We start from the raw sequence: 24,061 nt of genomic DNA, 5'->3' as shown, positions 1-24,061 counted from the left end.
CATGTTCAAATATAGCTAGTTATGTAGCATAATTTTCCAGTTCTTAAAATTCCTCTAAATTAGGAAAAGCTTTCACACTTGAATTCTGGCTGAATTAGCTGCTACAAAAAATAGAAGACAAAAATTACTTTCACATATGAATGCAACAGAAGAACAGACCCTGTCAATACTTTTGTCGATAATATGCATGACAAACTAACAAGCTTCCAATAAATTAAATTTCAAACAGTTTGGCCTTAACCTGGCAAACTGTCCAATATCTACTTTGGCAGACGTCTGAGAGGTATTATGGGTGAGAAAGTTCTTCCTGGCAGCAGGGCCTGCATTCAAAGGCAAAATGAAAGAAATCACAGCAGTAAGTATTGATGCTGCAAATGTCAGTTTCTTCAGAACAACACAGCATCCTTTGGTAGCAGACTGTTGATCAAGGTTAGAGATAAGTACTGAGAAAGCCCTTTATCACACTTGCCAAGAAAAGAAGTACACATTGTGAGGGCTGTACACAATGACTCAGACCCAGCCTACTATGGAGCCCTAACTGGCAGCACCTACAAGAAGCTGGGAAGAGCTGCCCATCATAGAGCACACAGCACTTATGAGATCTACACAGCACAGCATCTCCAAATACTTGGTGGCCTAAAAGCTCCTCCCAGCCGTGAGGCCATCTGACTCTGTCAGCTGGAAAGTTATTTGCTATAATACCACCCACTTTAGAGTTACATCACCATCCTACATAAGAGCACCAACAGCCTTTTGCAGATGAAAAGCCTCTTCAGTGCTCCTCAGTATCATTTTCTTACTGCTGCTTTAGAGTTGGCCAAACTGGAGCAGCTCCAGACACCCCAGCCTGTTACAGACTACCTTTGCTCAGTGTATTATAATCTGAGACTGAAAAAACCCCTTTGTTCACTGATTATTTTATTTTTTTAACATCCTCAAAAATGCCCATAAGTAACACACTTCCAACTGGAACACAAATTCCTGGTTCCTTTTTCTGGTTCTGCCACAGACTCTTACTGAGACTTTTGGAAATACATCTCATCACTCTGTGCTCCAGCCTACTGTATATAAAACAGTGCGAAGCACGAATTCCCTGACAGAAAGATGACAAATTATTCATTTACTTATTATTCACATACTTCACTGTTTATTTTTAGACAAATTGCTCATTTCACTGTTACAAAAAAAATATTCTTCATACCTGCAAGCTAACTAAGTCACAATACAGGAATGAAACAGATTCATTTGTCATACACAACCACAGAATTTGACTACAAGACCTTTGTAACTATGACAAGATGTACATGAGAGGAGGCAAAGAGTGTCAAAAAACCCAAGGAAATATTCACGTAGAACCCCATGTTACCAAGAAAGTGTAAAGACAAATAGGCTCTAATAAACCCAACTGTAACCTAGAGATGCCGATTACTCTACCTGACAGACTCTGAAATTGTGACATGAGTTTCCCCAGGACCAACCGAAGGAATCACCTCTTGCAGTGCCCAAAAAAGCGCGTTCGTACCCGGCCGAGCGAGCAGGGCAGGGCGCCCGGGAGCCGCGCTCGGGAGGAGCGCCCGGCGTTCCGCGGCGCGCCCGGCAGAGGGCGCCAGGCCCCGCTGCCCCGCAGAGCCGCGCTGCCCCAGCCCCGGGGACACCGGGGCCGCCAAACTGCGACCTCCTGCGCCCGCAGCGGAAATGGGGGAGCCGTGGGTGCTTCCGAAGAGGTGCTCACAAGTTGTTTAAATTTTTGTAGAGCTCGGAGTTTGAACACTCATTGCTACTTGAAAAAAATTAAAATTAAAATTTAAAAAAGAGAAAGGAACTACTCAAAACACCCTTTCTCCAAATTGCAAAAATGGGGATCTGTAGAGGACTGAAGATAAACCACAATTAAAATGCAGTTTGGGTTAGTAAAAATAAAAGCACTGAACAAAACTTAAAGCTGTGTGCTAATATTCTAGGCTTAGCAGCAGGAAAGGATTTTAAGCAGTCTCAAGGACACACGAGCATATGACAAGATTAACTGAAAACAAAGGGAAATAAAGGCTAAATACCAGGAAACACATCCCAGCAAAGTGTGCCTTGCTTCAGATTAAGGCCCATCACCAGAGCCTTTCAAAGCCAGAGTACACAAAAACAACATAACACCTATTGTAGGGAGCACTAAGTCTGCACTAAGCAGGGGGCAAAACCAGGTGGAAGGGGTACTTTTTTGTTCTCTAATTTCAAGTCAAATATAAAGAGAAGCACATGTAAAAGTAATATTTCTCACAAACAAGAATCATCCACCCACATGTTATAATGTGACAGAACAAACTCATTTTGGGAGGCATCCCCGACCACAGTGGGGAGCTGATCTTTAAGGTCCGAACTATTGTATGATTTCAAGTACATTATACCACAAGGAGTTAATAAAAGGCTAGGGAAGGAACAATTTTCCTCTGGCTTGATTCAACACACTTGGATTATTCATCACATTTGTGAAGGAATATGAATCCTATCAAATAATTAGATGGTGTGTTAACCTTTCTGGTTTGCAACAGCCTGTGACTGACAAGTAGAAGGGTTCTCCAAGAACAATTTCCTGTGCTGTTGTTTCTTTCTGCCTGGACTCTCAATGAAGGGTGTATTTTGTGTGCTTGTATAGGGAATCCCTGTGGAGATTTTGTTGAGCTTTAGGTCAAACCTCTCTGAATTTAACATAAAATCGGGGAGCTATTAGATGTCATATTTTTTCTGGTATCTATTACCAGTACTAGAAGACTAGTCCTCTTCCATTACTGTAATTTAAAAAATCCCACTCTCTTACATCACTTTGGTTTAGAGTGAGGTGGGAAGGTGAAATATCAAAATGTAAAAAAGTACAATAAAAGAAGCCACTACTTCCTAGTACTCAATGCACCCAACTAAGAAGTCTAAATAGTTATAGGAGAATCTCAGTGGTATCGTAACTTAGATTTTCTCACACCTCTGCTTCAAAGTCCAGTCTGGTTTTCTCCTCCCATCATTGTCCCAGCTGATGGTCACCTTCAAAGTCTTGGTTATAGAAAATAAACAACAAACAGAGGTCCCGTCTGTTGCTGTTCTGAAATCTGTGATACAAAAATCATAGGATTTGTAAGAATTTTCAAATTGTCTGAACTAACAGTATCTGAGAAGTCCCAAAACTTCTTATGGGTCTCAAGGCTTCCAAGAGAGCCAATGAAACTACAAAGCAGTCTGAGGCTAAGCAAATCCTTGAATTCTGCTGAAGAATAGGATGCCATGAACTACCTGGAAAAAGCTGGTAGAACCTCTTAACATAGCATAGTTTTGGAATGTCTGTTCTAATTCAGTTAAGAATTGATGAGGGAAGATAGGTCAAACAGGGTAACTGCAATTGTTTGTCATACCTTTAAAAATTGTTAATTTCTAAGGGCTTCTCCTGGTTTAGGGTGAATTTGGGAGGAAATTTCCAAATGGGGTCCCTCTAGAAAACAGATTCAAGCGGCCCCTCCTGCTCACCAGTATGGGAAAGATTTCCTTGGAGAAAAGTGACAAAAACCTGTTTATTTAACAAGCCAAGTACTTACAAACATAAAAAAATAATAATACTAAACAATGGAATTTCTTGTTGTTCTGAAGAAAGGCAAATTCAGAGAGATTTCTTTTTGTGGGGTGTAGCTCGGTTCACTCAGTCTCTTATTGGTCCCTCCTGCATTGGAAAATGCAGTCCTGGGCGCTGGTGGGCCACAGGCTGAGTTCCTGCTGCTTTTGCGGTGTTTTCCCAGTGTTTTTCCCGGGTTTTCAGTCCAAAGCAAGGCTGATCAGTGCCAAGAAAAAGAAAAGCCACTGTCTGGAGAACTTCTCTGCCTCAGCTAGTTAAAAATAAAATTAACTAGATGCAAAGGAGCGCTCTCTCCTGCTGTTTGTGCTTCAGACAACACAGTCCGTGAGAAAGAATGCGGGGGAGCAAGTGCAGTTTCTGCAAACAAACTGCCCGCTTCTTCTCCCCCCCCTTCGCTCTTGGAACCAGTTTTAAAGCCACAAAACTTATTTCTGGGCTAAACAGACAAATGGGGATAAAATTCATCATCATAAGGCCACCCCAGGACTGGGTTTTACATGTGCTACTTCATTTTCTTCAAAAATTCCCCTTCCACTTCACTGTGATGAAGCCTGCTCCAGAAGCAGCTTCATTCTCAGCATGTTCTTCACATAATATGTCACACAATTTGAAACCTAGAAATAGTAGGCTTGGTAGAAGATTTCAAACTGTTTACCAAACTAAGGCAAAAACACAGATTGAAGGAAAGATAATAGAGCATAGTTGATTACTTTCGGTTAAAGTATGGATAAGTGCAGCTAAAAACAGTCAAATGCAGAAGAAATTAAAAGCAGTGGATACTCTTACAATGAGGTATATTCATACAGTGTCAGTAGAGGAATGTATGTACATTTCAAGAGAAATAAACAATGGAAACAGACTTTGCTCTTAGTAACACTGGAGTGAGTGTGATGTTCCCTACCCAGTTGTCATTTCCCTGGATTTTAATTTTTTTTTTTTTTTAATAATTGCCAAAGGCAGAATCAGGCTCACTCGCTGGGTATTTAGAAACACATGACTGAGGAGCATGAGTCGGAGAACAACTATGCCTTGCTGCTTTAGGGTTTTTCTGAAGAAGCACCTGGCATAACACAGTTATCTCTCCAAAGGTGCTCTAGGGAGCACTGCGTTGTCAGACCAGGCAGAGCAGCGAGCAGCTCACCTGAATGGGGACGGGCGAGTGCAGCCAGCGAGCAGGGAAAGAGCCGCGCTCCTGTCCCCATCCCGCTCAGCTCCTGTCCCCATCCCGCTCAGCTCCTGTCCCCATCCCGTTCAGCTCCTGTCCCCATCCCGCTCTGCTCCTGTCCCCCCATCCCGCTCAGCTCCTGTCCCCATCCCGCTCTGCTCCTGTCCCCCCATATCCCGCTCTGCTCCTGTCCCCATCCCGCTCAGCTCCTGTCCCCATCCCGCTCAGCTCCTGTCCCCCCATCCCGCTCTGCTCCTGTCCCCATCCCGCTCTGCTCCTGTCCCCCTATCCCGCTCTGCGGCTTTCTCAGGTTGGTGCGTGGTCACATGTTGGACTCGGTGATCTCAGAGATCTTTTCCAACCCAGTTGATTCTGTGATTCTTGAACCGCCTGAGCCTGCCCTAGACACACAGCAGTCTTTCGGACTGGCAGAATGGATGATTATTCAGCAGCTCGTCGAGCCTGGGTGTGCGGGTGAGTGTTTAGCCAGGAGACTGCACTCGAGCAGCAGCCTGGGGAGCATCCCGTGACGGAGCGCCGGCTGACCGAAGCGCTGGGCAGCCTGGCCCGAACACCCGAAAGCGCGCTACTCTCAGCAGGAAACGCGTCTCTGACACTTGGCAGCGAGGAGAGCTCCTGGGAGCCTTTTCGGGGAGGGCTCCGCCAAGCGCCCCCACCGCACCGCGCCTGCCCGGGCCGCTGCCCACAGCAAAGATGGCGGCGCGGGGAGCGGCGGCGCGCGGACGGCAGTGCGCAGCCGCCCTGCCCTGCCCCGCCCCGCCCCGCCCTGCAGGGCCGCGCGCGCCTCGGCGGCTGGCGGCTGGCGCGGCCACGTGACGCGTTCAAGCGCGCCGCGCGGGCCCCTCGCGCAGGGAGGACGGCGCGGCGGGGGCGCGCGGGCGATCAGGTGACCGCTAACCCCCGGCGGCGGCGGCGCGCGCCCGTTACCGCCCCGCCAGCGGGGACACGGGATGTGGGATACGGGACCGGGGACACAGCGCCGGGCAGCACGGGGAACCCGGGAGTGGGGCTCTCCGGGATCCGCAGCGCGGGGGGCGGGAGACGGGCCAGGGGGGCCGGGCAGGGTAAGGCGCAGCCTCTGCGGTGCGGGGATCGACCCACGGTGCGGCGGCGCGGCGGGGGGAACCCGGCCCGTGCACCGCGTGGTCGGGGCACTCTGCGGCCTCGCTGTCAAGTCCGCGGCAGGGAATGTGGCCCGCCGGTGGCGGAGAGCAGCCCGAGCGCGGTGAAAGCCGCCCAGCCCGTGTCGCCGCTCCCGCCGGGGGCTCTGGCCGGGGCGACCTGCGCAGCGGGAACGCCGGTGCTCGCTCCCCGGTGTGTCTCCTCAAAGCCTCGAGAGACAGCTTCTGCTTGGCCATGGCGATGAGGCCACCAGTGCTTTTGGAGTATGGTGGTGATGTGCAGGGACCGCTGCTGGCCTTGCTTCATGAACTGTGGATATTGAAAAACATTGCGGCATGGCAGTGAATTTGAACGGTGACAGGTATACCTTTATCACAGCCACCTTTTCCTTTCACAAAGTACATTTCATTTCAAAGAATAAAGCTGTGCCCTCTGCGTTAGGATAAATGGTCACAAGTGATATAAAGCTTAAAGACACCAGTGTACAGAATGATTCTGTTGTGCTCCTGCTTCAGCTAATTCAGCTTTCCTTTCCCATAAAGGAGTTCCCTCATTCATGGCTTGAGCCTGGCAGTCATAGGATGGACTGTCAACTCCTCTGCAGGCACTGAAGTGACTTCACAAACAGTGGCCGTGATCTGAAGACTCGCACAGGTGACAGACACATCTGCTCGGGTAAGGGCCCTGTGTCAGCAGAGTATCCAAGTGCAGCTTTCCAGTGTAGATCTAGAGGGGAGGGCAGAGTCTGGCCACTGGCATTATTATCTTCTATCATTGTAGTTTACTGGGACTAAGCTATGAACAAAAGTCTTATATTAATTTTAGAGTGTTAAGAAGTTAATTGTGTTAGCACTCACAGTGACCTCAGTCTGCTTTCCCATAGCAGCCACACTGTGAAAGCACTTTCAGGGACTTTTTCAGCAAGAAAAATTAAAAAGAGAAGCACTGAAATTATCTGTAAACTGTAATTTAGCCAGCAAAGTTTGAGTTAAGTAGTTCAGTGGAGCATAGCCACAGCTCGTTCTCTGTCCTGCACATGTCTTTTGAGAAGTTCCCTCCGAGTCTGTATGTCACAGGCTGCACTGAGAGGGCCTTATATCCCAGAGAAATGCACTTCCCCAAGCACAGACACACTAAGCAACATAAGACATGCTCTGTGCTTTTTCAGAAAAAAATTTCAGAGAGAGCTCAGTGAACCATCCCTGTCCCATTATTCACTCACTGAGACTTGAGCTAAATGAACCTTCTCAGATCAGATTACATAAACTTGCTCTAACCTGTTCTGAGAAACATCCAAGGATACAACAGCCACCTCCTTCCACTTGCAGAAACCTCTGGTCATCGGCAGGCAAATCTATTATCCCATAAAAGTTGATAATACAATTCCTTAGTTCAGAAACATTCTTCTAAATTAGTTGTCTGTCTTGTTAATAAAGAGTCCAAGGCTTGCAGTCATTCCCATTCCATCACATTGACCATTTAAAAATGATTACTGAAGTTGGAGCTGAAAGAGTCTTCCAAAACAATCTAGCTGTATGCAAACAGATCAGTTTCTTGCCTTTTTTTTTTTTTTTTGAGGAAGACAGATTCATTCCAACTGTTCTTCAATATAACAGAAGTACCTATTTCATACACCACAAGAGCAATGGTACTTTTAGAGGGATATTATTTCTACATTTGTTTTACAAAAAGCTGTACCAAGCCAACAAAATAAATTTGACATTAACATGTTGGGAAGGAGAATACAAGGGGATGGAGATTGTTGAGATTGCTAGGTTCTCAGGACTGACAATAGGGTGGGAAACTGGCCAAAGTATCTAATACAGAAAATGAATAATTTTCAAAGTCACAATTTGAGAACTGATACCACTTTTCTCTGCCTGAGGTGAGGAAATACATATGCCATGCGATGTTATGTGATTCAAATAAGCACTCCTGGCATTTCAAACTAAGCCTGTCCTAATGAGATGACATACAGTGCTCCACTGCTCACTCCTTGATAAAAACCCCCAGTGTTTAAGACTGGGGTCTGTCAGAAAATGACAGGGATTTCCAGGAGCTGAAGGTCTCATGTTCTGACAGTGCAAAACTGTAAGGCTGTAGCTGTGAGCAGAGCAATAGGAGTATCATTTCATCATATGCTTTAAAAATAGATTCTGTGCAACACGTTACACAGAAACTCATATCGCAACAAGAAATGCAGAAGGACTTTCACAGATTTATTTGAATTAGTGACAACTAGTGATCTTAAACCCACATTACAATTATGACCAGAAGTTTAGAAGTATGGTAACAGCTTTTCAGGAAAACTGAGCTCTCAGGAGCGTGATTTCTCCTGCCTTTGGGTTATAGATAATTGTGTGCATTGTAAATCACTCTCACACAAAACTGAACACATAGGATAAGCTCTCGTGGTGAATCTCCCCCTTAACTAGAAGAAGTGTAGCATTTGAAGGTTTAATGCAGAAGGAGTTTTGATGTCCCAAGTTACGTAATTCTAAATTTGGCTGAGTGTCATGGGGTGGTTTTGTTTATATGCTGCTAACTCTGAAAGACTCATCTAGGAAAATGCCAAACCTTTCTGATTCCCATGGGACACCAGAATTGTCTGTTAGTAAGCTATATGACTGTTCCATGAGTCCTGTGTCAAACAGGCCTGGTCAGGTCCTATTGTGGTTGAAATGAGAGAGCTGCACTGATGGGAGCATGATGATCCTTGGAATCTCTCTGGCCAGTGACCATAACAGTTTCTCTAAATGCAAGGCTGGTTTCCTTCCTGGGAAGAACTTTGTGCTTATACCAGGAATTTGTCCACCCAGCAGCTCTGTATACCCCAAGGGGAAAGAATGGTTAAGAAACAGCTTTTTTTCCACCCCATTCAGTCCAGGCTCAGTACTGATAGCCAAAGCAGGGCTGTGGGCAGCCCACTTCTGCCACTGCTTCTGTAGGAGCTCTGTGATTCTTAGAACTCCCCTGAGTTTTGGGTTATCAAGTGCCCCTTGTTGCAGCTGCATCAACTCTAGAATGGTTCATTTACCAAGCACAACAACAGGCTCCTGTTTGGCCAGGATTCCATTGGCAATCCATGCTTGACCTGGAGACCTTTGATATTTTGGCTGGCAGACTACTTGTCTGTGCCCTGCTTGGTATTTCCCTGTAAAATATACTCTAGGATGTCCTTTCTTTAGGAGACATTACCCTTCCTCCCACTCATTCCTGAGTTGAGTCCGAGCATCACTGCATATGCTCTTAGCTGGAAGGTCCGCCCCTTTCTGCAGGGAGTGTACAAGCCCACTCCCTGTTTCTTCCTCACTGGACAGCACAGTCTTCCAGCTCAGAAGGGGTCCCTGGTTCCTGCAGCTGGACACATCTGCATTTCCATCTTTGCTTCCCAGAAGGGACTTTCTAAATGTACGGTACAGCTGCATACTGACAGCATCAACACAGTCAGGAGGGGCCCAAGATATTGGGCTCCTTTTTCCAGTGGATCCTCATACTGCAGCTTTTTATGGATGTCTTTGCCTGCTGTTTCCCAGAGAAGACAAGACAGTGAAGTTTGTAAATTGTTTTCATTGGAAGAGCACACTTGCCTATACCATACCTGCCTTTTGATCTTGTTATTTTGATTTTATTAAAATTAAATGGAGTTTTCTTTTCCTTCCTTTTTTTTTTTTTAAGGAAAAGGTTTAGAGAGACATGGAGATTGAAAGAATCATTCAAGACACACTGACATGCTTCATCCAGTCCCACATCCCTGCAGCAGATCTCAGGTACGTTGAGATAGGCAGTTCCAGTATCGTTGCTCCTGCACTGTCACTCTGTGCATTATACTGAATTCTCTAGTTTTCCTGTACTTTGTGTTGCTCTCTCTTAAGTCAGATCCAGGATGTAGGTAATTTGCACAGGCTCTGATGGGAATGCTGGAACAACTATAGTTTAGCATTGCAATCTAGCAATGGCATTTCTTTGATGACCAAGATGATTAATTTCCTGTCCAGTAATACCCATTAGGATATGGGATTTCCTTCATTCCACAGCGCTCCCAAATGGCTTTCTGAGCAGGATCATCTATGTCAGGCCTCTCCCTATTTTGAGCTCAGCCACCTTGAGGCTGGAACACAGCATCGAGTTTTGCAGCTGGTGGCAGCAGTCACACAAGTGTGGAGAGCAGCAAGCAGAGAACACTGTATCCCATAGAAAGTGTAACTTAACAGAATATGATGACCTCACGTGAAACACAAGTCAATATAGAACAGCCAAGGTCTTGAGTATTTGGAATATTTTGGTTAGCTCAGCTGAAGCACCCACAGGAGCACAGCCTCTGGAACACACACCGGGGCTTTCATTCAGTGCTGCCCTGGAAGTAGGACCACACGCACTATTTATCTGTTAATGCTTCTCTCTCAGCCACTGACCACCTGCTACTTGGCCTTAGGGGTGGTATCTCCTCATAACATACAGTTAGCTGCTGCTGTATTAGAAAGACACAAGGTTAGGCAGAATGGGGATGAAGAGAAAGGAAAAAATGGCCTGTTGACCCTGCTGTCTGTTCTCTTTGTCTCCAGTGGGATGGATGATGTTTTCTTCTCTTATATCACGGGTGTCCTGGAAGAGCTGGGCTCACCAGAGTCCCCTGAAGAGACTTTTGACATGGACACTTTTGTGGAAATGATGGAGGCATATATCCCTGGTTTTGCAGAAATCCACAGGTATGTATTGTTACTGGTTTGTATGTGCATGCCATGCATCGGGGGCCTGGCCCCAAGACCCTCAGTACTACAAATTCTTTTGTTATACCTAGTTGAAAATGTATTGGTACTAAACCTGAGCCATCATGATAAGTCACTCTGCCTGAATACACAGATGCTAATCCTAATATAGTTTGCAAGTAGGTCCTTGGTAATCTGAAATACCAGTTGATTTTACTGGGCTTCCCATCAAGCCTTGTCTTTCTATAAAATGGTAGCCAAGTAGGATAGGCTAGTGCTTTTATTCCTCATGCTTATTATACAGCTTCTGTCTCTTGCAGTGGGGATGTTTGTGAAATGATGTTCTCCCTCTCAGAAAGACTTGGTGAAGCTCGCAGCAAAGGTGAGTTACACAAACAATGTCAGCACAAGAAGATCTGTACATGTTTTTAGTCTTAATATTTGGAGTTAAACAATGTCACAGAAAAAGTACAAAGTTGGTTGCCCCAATTAGGAACTCATAAGGTAGCCCAAATTGATTGACAGGCTTGGGGTTTTTTTTCCAACATTCAGTCAGGTTTTTCACATCAACAAATGGGATATGGGAGGTTGGAGTCATACGGAATACTGTCCAAGACATACTGAACTGAAAAACACTTGATCAGTTCTCCAAATACCTCTATTGAGATCAAAGCCAGAGTAATAAGAAAGAAATGGCCAATTCAGGGCTGCTTGTTGAAATTCTGCTGTAAGTTAATTCTGAAAGAGGATTTCTGCCTGCCTCTGATAGCCATCTGCCTAAGTGGCACTACCACTGGGCAGCCTTTATCAGGTGCATCATCAAATAAGGTATCCAGCTGAATACATGTACCACATCTAACTTTGAGCATCCTCAAAGCTCACTTCCTGTTCATCCATGAACCCTGGCACAGATGCAAAACCAGTGATGTGCTCTGACCTGCACTATGCAGGACTGCAGAAGACTACGCTGTGACAATGGCCCTTTCTAACCTCAGCATTCACAGGCCAGCTGGATTGCTATATCAGTTAGCTCCATGGGTACTTTCCACTAAAGAACAGAGAGGTTGCAGTGCCTGTATATCAAACCTTTCAGGACATAACCGGTCTGAGTTTTGCTGGTCTAGCAACATCACTGCTCTCTTGCCAGAAGGCTACACAATGTAGAATAGACAATCCTGTCTTTAATCTTACTTGCTTCTTTTGTGAACTTGACAAAATCTTCTGCTCTGTTCCCCTGCATCCTGTCCTTTGATGATCCTGATGTAGCCAGAGTGTGGAAGGAAAGCACCATTCCAGTCTTAGGACAGAACAAAAGTGAAATGGTTCTTCCTACAGTGGGAAAAAGAGCCTGTAAAAAAGAGATGCATCAGAGTAACCTGATCACAGGATGTGCTGGCTTGCATGCAGCCTGGTGACTACCACACTGTATTCCCAAGTGTAAAATCAAAACTACACCTTAGTTCAAAGAGCAAATACCAGGGAATTCTTAGAAATTGAAGTATCCACAACTGAAGCACTAGTGGACTGAGAACTGAAAAGTATAATTGAATTTGCAAGCAGCCCATGCCCTTTACAGCCTGGAAATGCAGAACTCAGGCACTCCATCATGTGCTAGCACTGGCTTCCTGCAGATCAATGGGAGCAGAGCTGCAGCTCTCCCTGCTGAGGCCAGGAGAAACAGTAGTGCTTCCAAGTATTATTACTTAAGAAGAGATTTACTTTGGCACACAATGCACTAGCAATCTAATGCCAACAGAAAGCACAGAGCTCTAGCCTTAGTGGGACTGTTCCTCAGGAGATATCACTGTGTCTTTAAGAAAAACTTGGCCAAAAGGTTGTGGAAAGCAGGAGTGAAGCGTCCTCTGAAGATCTCACCAAGGGCCAGGAGGCTGGAGCTGGAGCCTGCAACGGGGAAAGACTGTGCACTCTAACAGACGGAGCCGGGGCCCAGGTATGAGTACCCCGCAGAGGAGCAGGAACACTGGGGACAGTCACACAGCACTGGGCTACCAGCACCATCTGAGGGCATTTTCCACCTCTGGACAGCATAGGCTGTGACACAGCATCACTTGTGTCCATGATCTTCTCTATTGTATGTCCTGAGCAAAACTGTCAGAAAGTTATGTGCTGACAGACTGTGAGCCAATGCTCTGGCTCATCCTTTTCAGTGGCTGGAAAGGGTAAGCAAGAGCAATGGCTGAGAGAGCCTGTCCCAGTGCCTTCAGAGATCCCACAGCAGCTACAGGTACTGCAGTACCTTCTACATCAACCCCACCTTCCTCCCCCACACCCTGCTTGCTGTTTCTCCAGTACTGATCTATTCCTGCTCTGCAGTACAAGCATTCTGTCTACAGTGTTCTAGCAAATGCTGCTATGGTGATGCCTTCTGATGTAGCATTAGGTCAGTGTTTAGCAGCCCCTTTCCTTTCTAATCATAGTACATATAACTTCACAAGGTGGGCAGGAGTCAGGCATTCACACCACAGGAAGCTCACTCTTAAGCATGGCCACACAGATGAGTCAGGTCACAGGAGCCCTGCTTTAAAGCGAGGCAAAATACAGAGGGATGAGATTAAAGGACAGTGAGAGGAGTTGGACTTTCCAAAGATATAGTCCCCTGTTAGCTTCAGGAATCAGGTTTAGTAATGATGGTAAGGAGAGAGAGCTTTCAGCAAAGGGCAAGCTGAATTTCCTGACTATGAAAAAACAGAGGCCCTTTTCAGTAGCCCCCTCCTCACTGCATCCCCAACTTACCTCTGTCTCTTTCTCCAACTAGGAAGGTGCTGACTTGAAGGATGGGGTAGAGCTACTACTGGAGATGTTCCCAGCCTGTACTGTGAGCCAGGCAGAGAAGGCTCTTGCCATGACCTTGGGGAACTTGGAAGAGGCAGTGCAGTTAATTGTGGAGGAGAAGGTGGAAACTGGCCCAGCAGGTGTGAGCATGAAGGTACTGTACTCTGACCAGGGGGGCATTGGGCCAAAGAGCAGGGCAGAGCTCAGGGACATAGAGGTGCCACAGCTGTCTGCTACAAGCAGAAATTTTGACTGCAGAAACTTTATGCACAATAAGCCAGGAGGATGATGCAGAGCAACAGCTCCTCTCCCTCCCCTGGCTCTCTTAGTATAGGCTGTGCCCCCCAAGGCAGGACCCTAGTGGAGCTGTGATTGGCACCCCTTTCCCCCTGGAGTGCTCCACCAGCAGCTGGCTTCACTGAGCTAGCAGGTAAGCTGTATGCCCTGTTGTTGTGCTATTCACACACCAACTTTTCTCCTCCCAGGAACTGGCACGGCCCCGCAGAGCACCCAACCATGAGGAACTAAAACAGGTCATCCTACAGAAGTAAGTACCCAGCAGCAAAGATCCCCTTGTTTTGCTCCAAATCAATCAAGAGGCAGCAGTTTGGGTAACAGTGTGGTTTGTAAAGAACTAGGGTTGGGTACTGGCTGAACACATCTAAGCACAAATACAATCATCATCTGGGAAGAAGAAAAAAAAAGAAAAAAACAACTGAACACATACACACAAAAACCCCAAACAAACAACCCACAAAACCTAAACAACAGAACAGGTTTGGTTTCTTTTAGAGCTCTGGCACAGAAACACATGACCTGTACCAGCTGGGTCACAGCACTGGCTGCATGCTAGGTTTCAGCCTCCTATAGATACAGTGTAAGTCACAGTGCTGTTAGCTGACGTCCTGATTAAAGGTTCAAGGCACAAACATCATGCTGCAGCTCAGGTAACAAACACATGGTGACCTGTGGAACTACAGTAACTCATTCATACCTCCATTCTTGGAGACAGTCCAAACAAGGTTAAAGATACCTTCAAGAGACTGCCTGTACAACAGCACTGGGAAGATTAAATCTCAATTGCTGAAGGTGTGAATTCAATGCATTTAAAGAAACCTCTCTGAAGTCCTCCTATGGACTTCTTGGGAATGAAAGTAGTTTGAGATTAGTTTACCTATATTCATTTCTAAAAGCATTTAATTCTCAATGGGAGAACCCACACTGTGGTTTCATCTATCTGCTTTAAGATCTCATTTTTCATGAGTATCCTCATGCAGGCATGCAGCTTCCACACGTCTATCCAGCCACATCTTTTTCACTTTACATTCTCCTCAGGGACAGGATAAACAGTCAATGGGCTAGGAAAGATAAAGCAAGGCAGAACAGCATCCAGGCAGAAGTAGTAATCCCTGTCCTTGCCCATGTCCTGTGCGGGCTTATTTCAGTGTGACAGGCAAGGGAACAAAAAACCACCAGCTTCTTGTTATGTTTCTGAGAACTTCACTTTAATGACATTTTGGCAACATCCTGTACTTTAAATTTCACTCAAGCACAGGTACAGAAAGCAGATCACCATAGCTGAAGATACACAAGAGTAACTATACTAACTACTGAGGGAGAAGTCATGGTCACCTGTGCTAAACCAGCGCCAGAATCTCAGAGAAGCAACTCAGCAGTACAGCAAGCAAATGCTTGGACCCTGATGTTTCAGTTACATAGGAAATGAGGTGATGCTTTTATCAAGTTGCTCCCAGCACAGACCTGTTTCACAGTCAAGTAGTAGGAGGAGTGTGAAAGGAACACTGTCATTCAGGGCAAAAGCAGACAAATTGGTCCTGCAATCTCACCTATGTTTCATTTGGCTGCCATCATTTGGACTGAGAAGGAACAAAGCGGCCCTGATGATGGCAGAACACACCAGACCTCAGTACCTGTCTCAGTTCTGCAGTGGCTATCGGCATTCTCAACCACCTGAGTTTTCAATACCATTCACATACACGTAAGGATGCCACTCCAGGAGAATCCCGCTAGATTTTCACCAGAAGGGTGACATAGTTCTTGCCCATTTCACCCAGAGGAAGAACATCTAGTTTTCCTAGCTGCAGTCTAGGCAAGTAGGACACAAACCAGCCAGGGAAGAAGGGACAAAAGCTGTGAGCAGCCCCCAGCAACATATGTTATAGTGTTCACTGAATGCTTCTCGTGTTTCAGATACATGATGGTGGATAGTGCAGATGATCAGAAAACACATCGGCCAGCTCCACCTAAAGAGGTAAGCAGGCCCAGCTCACCAGCAGTTTGAATGTCCCAAGGTTTAAAATAAAACCAGGCTGCAAGTCTAAAAAAACAACAGGGCAGGCCAAAGGCAGGTCTGTTCATAGAACCTGTCAGTCAAAGAGGGAAGATTAGCTCAGCTAAGGTGCTGCAGGAAACATCAGTTCTTACCTTTCCTGACTACCATGGCTCTTGCTCCCTCCGATCAGATAGCATCCTTCCCAGTTTTGGCCAAGATTCCCAACACAGACAATGGTAAAGCAGCCCACCCACCCACCTCCCATAGTGCAGCTCTGCTTTTGCTTGCCCCCTCCATTTCTCTAGCAGTGTGGCTGTCCATCCACTTGGTGTTCATATCTTTCCTCTCCAGGCTCCCAAGAAGTTGATTCGCTATATTGATAACCAGGTGGTGAGCACAAAAGGAGAGAGGTACAAAGACATCAAGAAGCCTGAGAGTGAGGAGATGAAAAGGACCTACATCAGCCTAAAACCAGCCAGGAAGTATAAGTTCCACTGATAGCCAGGTCCTCCTGCTCTTCAGCCTTCCACCTCACTGCCAGGCATGGCAGGATGGATGTGTGGTGCTAGGAATGAGGCGACTCCACCTGCCACTAACTTGAACTAACCTGGAAGCCAGGACACTGCTTTCAGCTTCCTCAACTAACCTGGCTGAAGAGACTTCTCTCCTTGTGTAGCTATCCCTCTGCCCCCAGGGGCACACCGCAGTGGCTCTCCAGGACCTGGGCATCCTCTGCTATTCCTTGCATGGGACAGTTTTAGATCTGAGATGTGGCATGTGCTTTTGCAGCAACCTTTTTAACAAGTCTTTGTGCACTGTTGCTTTGAGTGCCAGTATTAATAAAGATGATGTAACTTGGTGTGTAGTTCAGCCAGAGCGTGCACATGCTTTAAAACACTGCCTCCAAAGACAGGAGCAGGGTCATCCTCTCTTCCTCTAATTACTCTCTTCATCACGTTCTCAAGATGCAGCTGCTGTTTGATTAATTGCCTAGCGGATAAAAGGGCTTAGGCTCAACTCCAGAACTAGGCTCCCGCTGCCAACACAATCTGCAGCCCTCTCCAGCTGATAGCAGAGTCAGTGCTGCCACTTCTCACACTGTAGAGAGCCAAAGCTCCAGCCACACAACAGGGAGCAAAATAAAGTAGCAGGCCTGGGCACTACTAAAATACTAAGTCAAATGCTGGAATAGACAAATGACAATGACCAACTGCTTTCAGTGACAGCACAGATAGGTTTGACATTTTTCTGTCAGTCAAACTGCCATTTGGAGCACAACTCCCACCCTGCTACAGCCTAAACCAGCACGCTAGGCCTGGACAGATGCACTGCCTGTACTGGGGCCATGCTAGTCCTTTGGTGCCAGGCTAGCCAGTGGCTGTGGGCTGGGGCTAGGCTCACTGCCCTCCTCCCAGAGTCCAGAGGGGCCTGCCCTCTTCCAAGAGGAGGGTTGGTAGCTATTCTTTCTGCTTCAGCTGGTCTGCTTTGTTCCACAGCTCTGCTGGCATGCCCTGCACACCCACTCCAGGGGACAGTCCCCATCAAACACTGCCCTGCCTTCTGGACAGCTGCCACTTAGAGATTTAAAATACAACAAATAATTAGTCCTATCTATTAGCTGGCCTGACCAAGCACCTGTTCAGCACCATGGTGTTCCTGCAAATCACTCGCTTTTTCCACGTCACTGCAGAGGGAGTTACTTTCCCCAGAGGCACCAGTGAAGTCCACTTATGAACATTCAGTGGCTGCTACACAGCCCCAGAGGAAAGAGTGAGCCCCACTCAGGCCAGCCTCACCAATGGGACTGACCTCTCCCTCTGCACATCCCTACAGCAGCCAGTTCCGGCATCCTTCTGGGATCCCAGCGTTGTGTCAGTCCCCCCCTCCCCAGCAGCAGCAATTCTAGATCTGAAGGTTGATGAAAGGGGCAAAGCCAACAACATCCTGCAGCAGAACGAGAGCCCTCTGCAGCGGAGGCTCCACATCCAGCTCCACCCCACGGCTTCGGAGGATGCTCAAGCTGGACTCAGCCACATTGTGGCAATGCTTGACCTTCAGCGAGCGCAACTTGGGACAGTACTCAGCCAGGACCCTGCCAAGAAAGCATATGCAAGTTGCAAGTCAGGACTACTAAGTGCACTACTCACACTCCTCTTTACTCCCAACAGCCTAGCGTTCGTGACTGTGCCACACATGCACCATCCTTTGGGGACAGCACCATGGTGGTATGAGATAAAGTCAAGGGACATCTGGATCCCAGACCTATCCTCCATGATATGCTGGGAAATTTGGTATCAATAGCACACAGTGCTTCCCCTGAAGGGCCTGCTAGTGGCTTCTCTCCCAGACTAAAATCTCACTGCTTTCAGCATGAAGAAATATGACCTTCCTCTCTGGTTCTCTTCCTCTCCCCATCCCAGACACGTGCCATCCCCACCCTGGCTGCCCATGTTGCTCAGTACCTGATGGAGTCATTCTTGACTCGTAGACACCCCGTGAGGTCCAAGTGCTCCAGCTCTGGGCAGCACTTCGCAGTCTCCTCAACTGCCACGTCGCCCACGTTGGCATTGACAGCCAGTGACAGAGACTTGAGCCTGCCGCACTTCTGCACCAGGTAGCAGATGGCCTCGTCCTTCAGCTGGCGACAGGCCGTCAGGTCCACAGCCTCCAGCGCCTTGCAGTGGTCAGCCAGGCTGCGCAGGGACAGGCTGTCCACCCACTCACAGTGAGCCAGGGAGAGCTGGCGCAGGTTGGGGCAGCTCAGCGAGATGGCCACCAGCGCGTGGCGGCTGAGCTGGGCGCAGCCCTTCAGCTGGATCTGGTGCAGGTGGTGGTTCTGCCCAATGACCGGGAGCAGTTCCCGGTCCGTCAGCCAGTCGGAGCAGTTCTGGAGTGCCAGCTGCTGCAGAACTTCGTTGTCCTTCAACAGGTTAACAAAAGCGGCCCGAGGGATGGCAGGTCCAATCTGTGTGGGGAACCCAGGAAGAATGAGGCATCCCCCCAGGGTTTCAGATAAGCCTGGTCCTCACAAAATACTCTCTCCCCTCCTCTCTTCTGTGACAATAGTGACCAAAGCCATCCCCTGTCCTCATCCCAGGGCAAACCCTACCATCAGACTTTGCTCACCTCATGCCAACGCTACTGCCACAAGCTAGATGACACTCTGGTTTCTCCATCCCACATTATGACTCCTGCATTTATATCCTCATGATGAGCTCCACACCTCTGCTCTCCAAAAATCTCTGCTAGACCATTCTGTGTCCTCACAGAATAACAGCTACTCCAGTCTTTCCCAGTCCCAAGCAGTGGCTCGCAGGAATAGCACAAACTTTCCCTAAAGACCAAGCACAGAGTTATCTCCCATCAGACCCAACCTACTGCACAACTTTCGTGAGGACATGCCACTCCAAAACTCTAAACTGCCAGCCAGTGCCCCATAATGGCCTGGGTGGAGTTTCCAGGCCTACTCCTCCCAGGGCCTCTTACTCAAGACACTGGCATTGCTGGGCCCTGAATCACTGCCTCTCCTCCCTAAGCCCATCTGTCCAGTTTGACACCTGCACTATTAACCCAAGCTTCTGAGCAGAAACTACCCTCCTTGCCAAGGGTTTCTTCTCCCCACATAGATGCTCCCCTGTTAGTTCCAAAGCAGTAGGACATCTGTGTCCTCCCCCAGCCTCAGAGCCATCCAATACCTGGCTTGAGTCAAAGCAGCGCATGTTGGCCAGGTACAGCTGGATGAGAGACTGGAATGACTTGCTGACCCTCTGCAGGCTCAGGAGTTGCTGCAGTGGCAGATGACAGAGAATATGTGGAACCAAGATGTCTTCCCAGGGCAGGTCCAGGAGGCACCCCCTGGTCGGGGTCACACTCATCATCAGACACCAGAGAGCCAGGCTACTGCAGGAGCCAGGCAAGATCAGCTCACACCTACTGCCGGGTGCCTCTAGGAGGAACAGCCAGAAAGAAAGACTCAGCGACCATTCCCACAATCAGCCCACAGGGAACAGCCCCTTGGCTAGCCATCAGCAGGGCACGTGCCTGCCGCCTGCATCACCACCTCCCCAGCCTGGGACGTTCACTGCTCAGGCATCCGAGACTACCTGCCCTCCAGGAGAGCTTGGGTGGGGCTTTCCATCAGCTGCTGAAGGAGGCCCACTCCCTCAGCGAAGCAGCAAGAAGCTGCTGCAGCGGTACCGCAGCAGTCGCACAGCAGCTGTGCCCAGCATTCATGTCCGAGTATCGCTCTACCTGTCAGCCAGTCCCCGCATCCAGTGCCGGGCCACTGGGGCACCCTGCAAGGGGGGAAGACCAGGCGCTTGCTCCTTCCCGCGGGAGAAACAAGGCTCCGGGCTCCCCGCAGGGAACCTCCCTTCGAGGAGCGGACGTTCAGCGTCGCTGCGAAGATGAGGCCTCGGGCCGCGAAGGGAAGGAACAGAGGGGTCCCGGCAGCCCAAAGCCCCCCGAGCAGCGGCTAGAGGCCGCGGTTACACTCGGCCTCAGCAGAGTCCGCACTTCGGGGGTCCTCACCCGAGGCCATTCCTGCCCCGCCGTCGCAAGGGGCCTCACTCGGCCCCCGAGCCGCCCCCGGGCTGCCCCGCCGCCACTGCAGGGCGGCCGCCGGGACCAGGACACCGTCCCGCTGCCCGCCGCAGCGCGCCCAGCCCAGCCTTGCCTTTCCTTTCCTTGCCTTGCTTTTCTTTGCCTTGCAATGCCATGCCATGCCCTGCCCTGCCCTGCCCTGCCTTTCCCCGGCTCCCCGGTACCTGCGGCCCCGGCGGGGCTCCCCCGGCCGCTCCATCCGGCGCCGCACCCGCCCTGGACACCGGCGACCGCCCGTGACGTCACGGCCGCGGGCGGAAGTGCGCGCGCCCCGCCACCCCGCCCTCGGCCCCGCCCCCTGGCCGCGCCCCGGCGGCGGAGGGCGCTACCGGGAGCGGCGCAGAGGCACCGGACCGCGGCGGGGAGTGCCAGGCGGCACAGCAGGCCACGGTGGTCACAGGTCCCACTGGTGTCGCAGCGACTCCCGCAGGTCGCCCCCAGCAGCGCGGCGCGCACACCGGCTCTGGTGCCCCAGCTCACGAGGCGCAGCCGCTCCCCCGCGCACAGCGCCTGTCCCAGTTCCTCAGTTATCCCAGGTCGCCGGTGCACACCAGATCCCCATGGCCCCAGTTCCCCGGCGCACTCCGGTGGCTGCAGCCCCGCAGGTACCCCGGCTCCCCAGAGTGCACCGCCTGTCCCAATTCCTCGGCTATCCCGTTTCCCCGGCGCACGCGAGATCCCAGCGCACACCAGCCGCTTCAGTTCCCCACGGCCTCAATTCCCCGGCGCACACTGGTTGCTGAGCCCCGCAAGTGCCTAGGTTCCCGCGCGCACACCCGCTGCCGCCGTTCCCCACAGCCCCGGTTGCCGGGCGCACACCGGCTGCCGCCGTTGCCCACGGCCCCGGTTCCCCGGCGCACACCGGCTGCCCCCGTTCCCCGGTCTCGGCGCACGCCCCTGCCCCGGCTGGCGGCCGCGCATGCGCAGCGCGGCGCCGCTGTCCGTTCAGCACTACGCGGAGCCGGGACACGCTGCTGCCGGTGAGCGACGGCCCCGCCAGACCCCCCCAGCCACCTGTCCGGCTCCGCGGCTCTTTCAGCCTCCCTTGCCCCTCGCAGCAGCGGACGGATCCCCCGGAAAGGCCAATCCCTGGAGCTCACAGTTCTCATAACATCCCCGACCGGCAGCCACTGACTGGGCCCCGCTCCTCCGCCGGTACCGTGCTGTCCCCGCCCCGGGGCTGCCTGCGGCCCGCCGCTCCCAGCCCGCATCCTCCCACGCTGCCAACCGGCTCCTCGCGCTCCGCTCCTCCGCCGGTGCCCCACCTGCCTCCGCAGCCCCGGGCACAGGGCGGGGTCCGGGCGGGGTCCCTCCCTTTGTCCGCAGCCCCGGCGGAGAAGCGGCCCGGGCTCCTGCCCGCGCAGTTGCCATAACGACCCCGCCGAAACGGACGCTGCTCCTTCTTCCCCGCTGCCGGTTTGCGGAGCGGGCGCCGGCGGGCACCCCGTCCGCGTTGGTGCGGCGATTGCACACCACACCTCCGAGCGGGCACAGGGCGTGTGACTCCATCTCTATCTCGGGACTGAGACCTGCTGACTTGTGCAGCATAGCGTCGAGCTGCTGATTGTTGCGGGCATAGAAACTATAAAAAAATCCACCTGGCAAAATAGCAGGGCCCACAGACAGTAAACAAATCCCAAATCCCTGCTCCCAAGTTTCCTGGAACAATGATCTGTCTGTGCACTCTGCTCTGCTCATTTCCTCAAAACATAGAAACTGGTTTGTGGAAAGGTCTTCTTTCCTCTGGGGGAACCTACCTGCCCTCTCTGCCCCAGGGCACATAGCACCTGCTCCTCGAGGATTCCAGTGGCTCTCTGAGTTAGCCCAGTGCATTTTTCATTTAAAGGACAAGTGATGCAGGGTTTTAAATTTTCTGTTGTAGTTAAGAATGCCCTTGGCCATGTCCTGGGACAGCTCTTTCTTTCCCTGTAGTGATAGCACTCTGTTCTTGACTTCCCACTATGAAATGGAAAAGTGCCACCTGGCAGAGCCCCTTAATGTATAGAATCGCTGGGCCTATGGGCAGGAGTGGTAGAAGCTGGATGTGAGGCTGGTTAGGGCCACTAAGGTTTATAAGTGCCCCAAGGGCCTGGGAGCTCTTGGCCTGTGAGGGGTTTGGCCAGTTGGCTGGTTGCAGCTAGTGAGTTGTATATGTGAGGCACTAGGAATTAGGGATATGTGTGTGACATGGATATGCTGTGAAATGTTCACATTGTTCTGGTTTTTGTCCACAGGTTGTTTGCAGATGCAGATAGAGCATCAGAGACTGTTAGTGTATTGTAGAGGTGTGTGCTGAGACACAGCTTTACACCATCAGGATGTTCAGTGAACTCGGCAACCTAGGTCTACACCAATGGTAAGGATCCCAAACCAGTACTAGTTTTGTTCTCATACCTATCAAGTTTTCCTGCATGCAGAGCAGTGGTGAAATGGCTGTACAGCACTACAGTACAGGGCTTGTAGAGTGTTATCACTGCAGCTGTGCAGGGAAGGGACAGCTCAAAGCAGACAAACTTGAAGAACCACAGTTTTGCTCTGCTCAATCAAGATTTGCAGCAAGCTTCTGGCTTTTTGTTGGAATATATTCTGCCAAAGTTGGGTCTGCATTTTTCTTGAGAGGTGTCTGTAAGTCTCCTTTTTAAGCTTCAGTTGGATGCCTATTTTTAGTTGATTCATAATACCTCAAACAGGTCTGCCAAAATAGCTTTCTGAGTTGGACCTGGTGAATGCTGGGCCATGACACCTGCAGTTCTTGCAGGACAGCTGGGGGAGTGTATGGCACAGGTACCTTCTGCACGCAGGGGACACTGTTCAGCCACCTGGCACTCCTGTTATCCCAGTGGCCACCAATGTCCTGTGGGGGAAAGCAGGCCATGAGCTGATCATGTAATGAGTGACCAAGCTGAGCACCAGGGGGAGGAAGCAGATCAGCTCACAACAACTGCTGCTGCTGCAGCTTTCTGGTATATTCCTTGGAAACATACAGTGCTGGCAGCTTGCAGAGCCATGGCATGGTATCTTTAACCGCATGAACATCCCCTGAAGTGAACAGAGACTTCAGCCAGCTTCACTGCTGCAAGGTGGTGCTGATGCACAGCTATACTTCTGAAGAGTCTTGAGAAGCAGTTTGGTCATCACCCTTTAGGAAGTGGAGATGAGATTTAGGAAATTGGGCCCTGAAGGAGGGCAAGTTTTGTGATAAGAAGAGCTAGCTTCAAGCCAGGGATTTTTTCCCAGAGATGCTCCTGATTATCTAGCTATAATGGCAAGTCTCCCCCACTTATGCCTTTTGACTTTTCCCTTGCATTGAAAATTGAGTTATTTCCACGTCGGAGGTGTTACTCAGATTGGCTGGGTTTCTGTAAGCCTGCTGGGGTTTCCAGAAGCTAGTGCTGTCCAAGGGTACAACTTATTTCTAGGAGATCAATATGATGCCAAGCCAACATTATCCCGATGTTCTAGGATCTGTCACCTTGTATGATGGCTTGGCACCTCGCTGGCTAAATTAAATACCTTTAGCCTTGCGAAGACTTTGGGGCCATTTTCTTTACAGTTTTCTCCTAGTCTCAAGTGGGAGAAGAAACTTGTCAAGATCTTGTCAAGGACACCAGTAGCTCTGCAGTATTCACTCCTCTTAGATGTAAGAGCTAGGTGAATGCAGTACCACAGAAGTTCAGTAAAGCCTCTCAACACTGTTTTTTCTTGGACTCTCACCAGGTTCTTTCAAAGGATCTGGCTCCATCTTTTCT

At 49.7% G+C, this 24,061-nt stretch overlaps 2 protein-coding genes across 3 annotated transcripts; one reads left to right on the top strand and one right to left on the bottom strand.

Annotated features, from left to right (window-relative positions):
• Positions 1-5,609: 5,609 nt before the first annotated feature.
• CUEDC2 (CUE domain containing 2) lies at positions 5,610-17,671 on the top strand. Of its 2 annotated transcripts, XM_084210369.1 has the most exons (11): positions 5,610-5,679; positions 6,458-6,590; positions 9,594-9,685; positions 10,481-10,624; positions 10,945-11,006; positions 12,442-12,575; positions 13,401-13,571; positions 13,903-13,964; positions 15,629-15,689; positions 16,062-16,215; positions 17,544-17,671. In XM_084210369.1, exons 3-10 carry the CDS (start codon positions 9,612-9,614, stop codon positions 16,206-16,208), a joined length of 855 nt encoding a protein of 284 aa, XP_084066495.1. In that variant the 5' UTR covers positions 5,610-5,679; positions 6,458-6,590; positions 9,594-9,611; the 3' UTR covers positions 16,209-16,215; positions 17,544-17,671. The 2 variants fall into 2 exon arrangements, with proteins under 2 accessions (XP_084066495.1, XP_084066494.1); XM_084210368.1 differs by having other exon boundaries at positions 16,062-17,581.
• On the bottom strand, positions 17,603-20,535 carry FBXL15 (F-box and leucine rich repeat protein 15). Its single transcript, XM_084210367.1, has 4 exons — positions 20,477-20,535; positions 19,406-19,656; positions 18,173-18,675; positions 17,603-17,802 (listed from the first exon to the last, which is right to left on the bottom strand). The coding sequence occupies exons 2-4, from the start codon at positions 19,586-19,588 to the stop codon at positions 17,613-17,615; spliced, it is 876 nt and encodes a 291-aa protein (XP_084066493.1). The 5' UTR covers positions 19,589-19,656; positions 20,477-20,535; the 3' UTR covers positions 17,603-17,612.
• Between the last annotated feature and the right edge of the window lie 3,526 nt (positions 20,536-24,061).

Source organism: Fringilla coelebs (genome assembly GCF_963513975.1).
Source record: "Fringilla coelebs genome assembly, chromosome: 8".
Lineage (NCBI taxonomy): Eukaryota > Metazoa > Chordata > Aves > Passeriformes > Fringillidae > Fringilla > Fringilla coelebs.
The sequence above is the reverse complement of the archived record's forward strand: the minus strand, read 5'-3'. Positions and strand labels throughout refer to the sequence as shown.

Bases quoted from the DNA above. Each gene is read 5' to 3' on its own strand.
- CUEDC2 (XM_084210369.1), top strand. From the start codon at position 9,612: ATGGAGATTGAAAGAATCATTCAAGACACACTGACATGCTTCATCCAG. The intron at 11,007-12,441 runs GTGAGTTACACA...TGTGTCTTTAAG, and splicing joins TGGTGAAGCTCGCAGCAAAG to AAAAACTTGGCCAAAAGGTT. The intron at 12,576-13,400 runs GTATGAGTACCC...TTCTCCAACTAG, and splicing joins CAGACGGAGCCGGGGCCCAG to GAAGGTGCTGACTTGAAGGA.
- FBXL15 (XM_084210367.1), bottom strand. From the start codon at position 19,588: ATGATGAGTGTGACCCCGACCAGGGGGTGCCTCCTGGACCTGCCCTGG. The intron at 18,676-19,405 runs GTATTGGATGGC...TTCCCCACACAG, and splicing joins GCTGCTTTGACTCAAGCCAG to ATTGGACCTGCCATCCCTCG. The intron at 17,803-18,172 runs GTACTGAGCAAC...CTTTCTTGGCAG, and splicing joins GTCAAGAATGACTCCATCAG to GGTCCTGGCTGAGTACTGTC.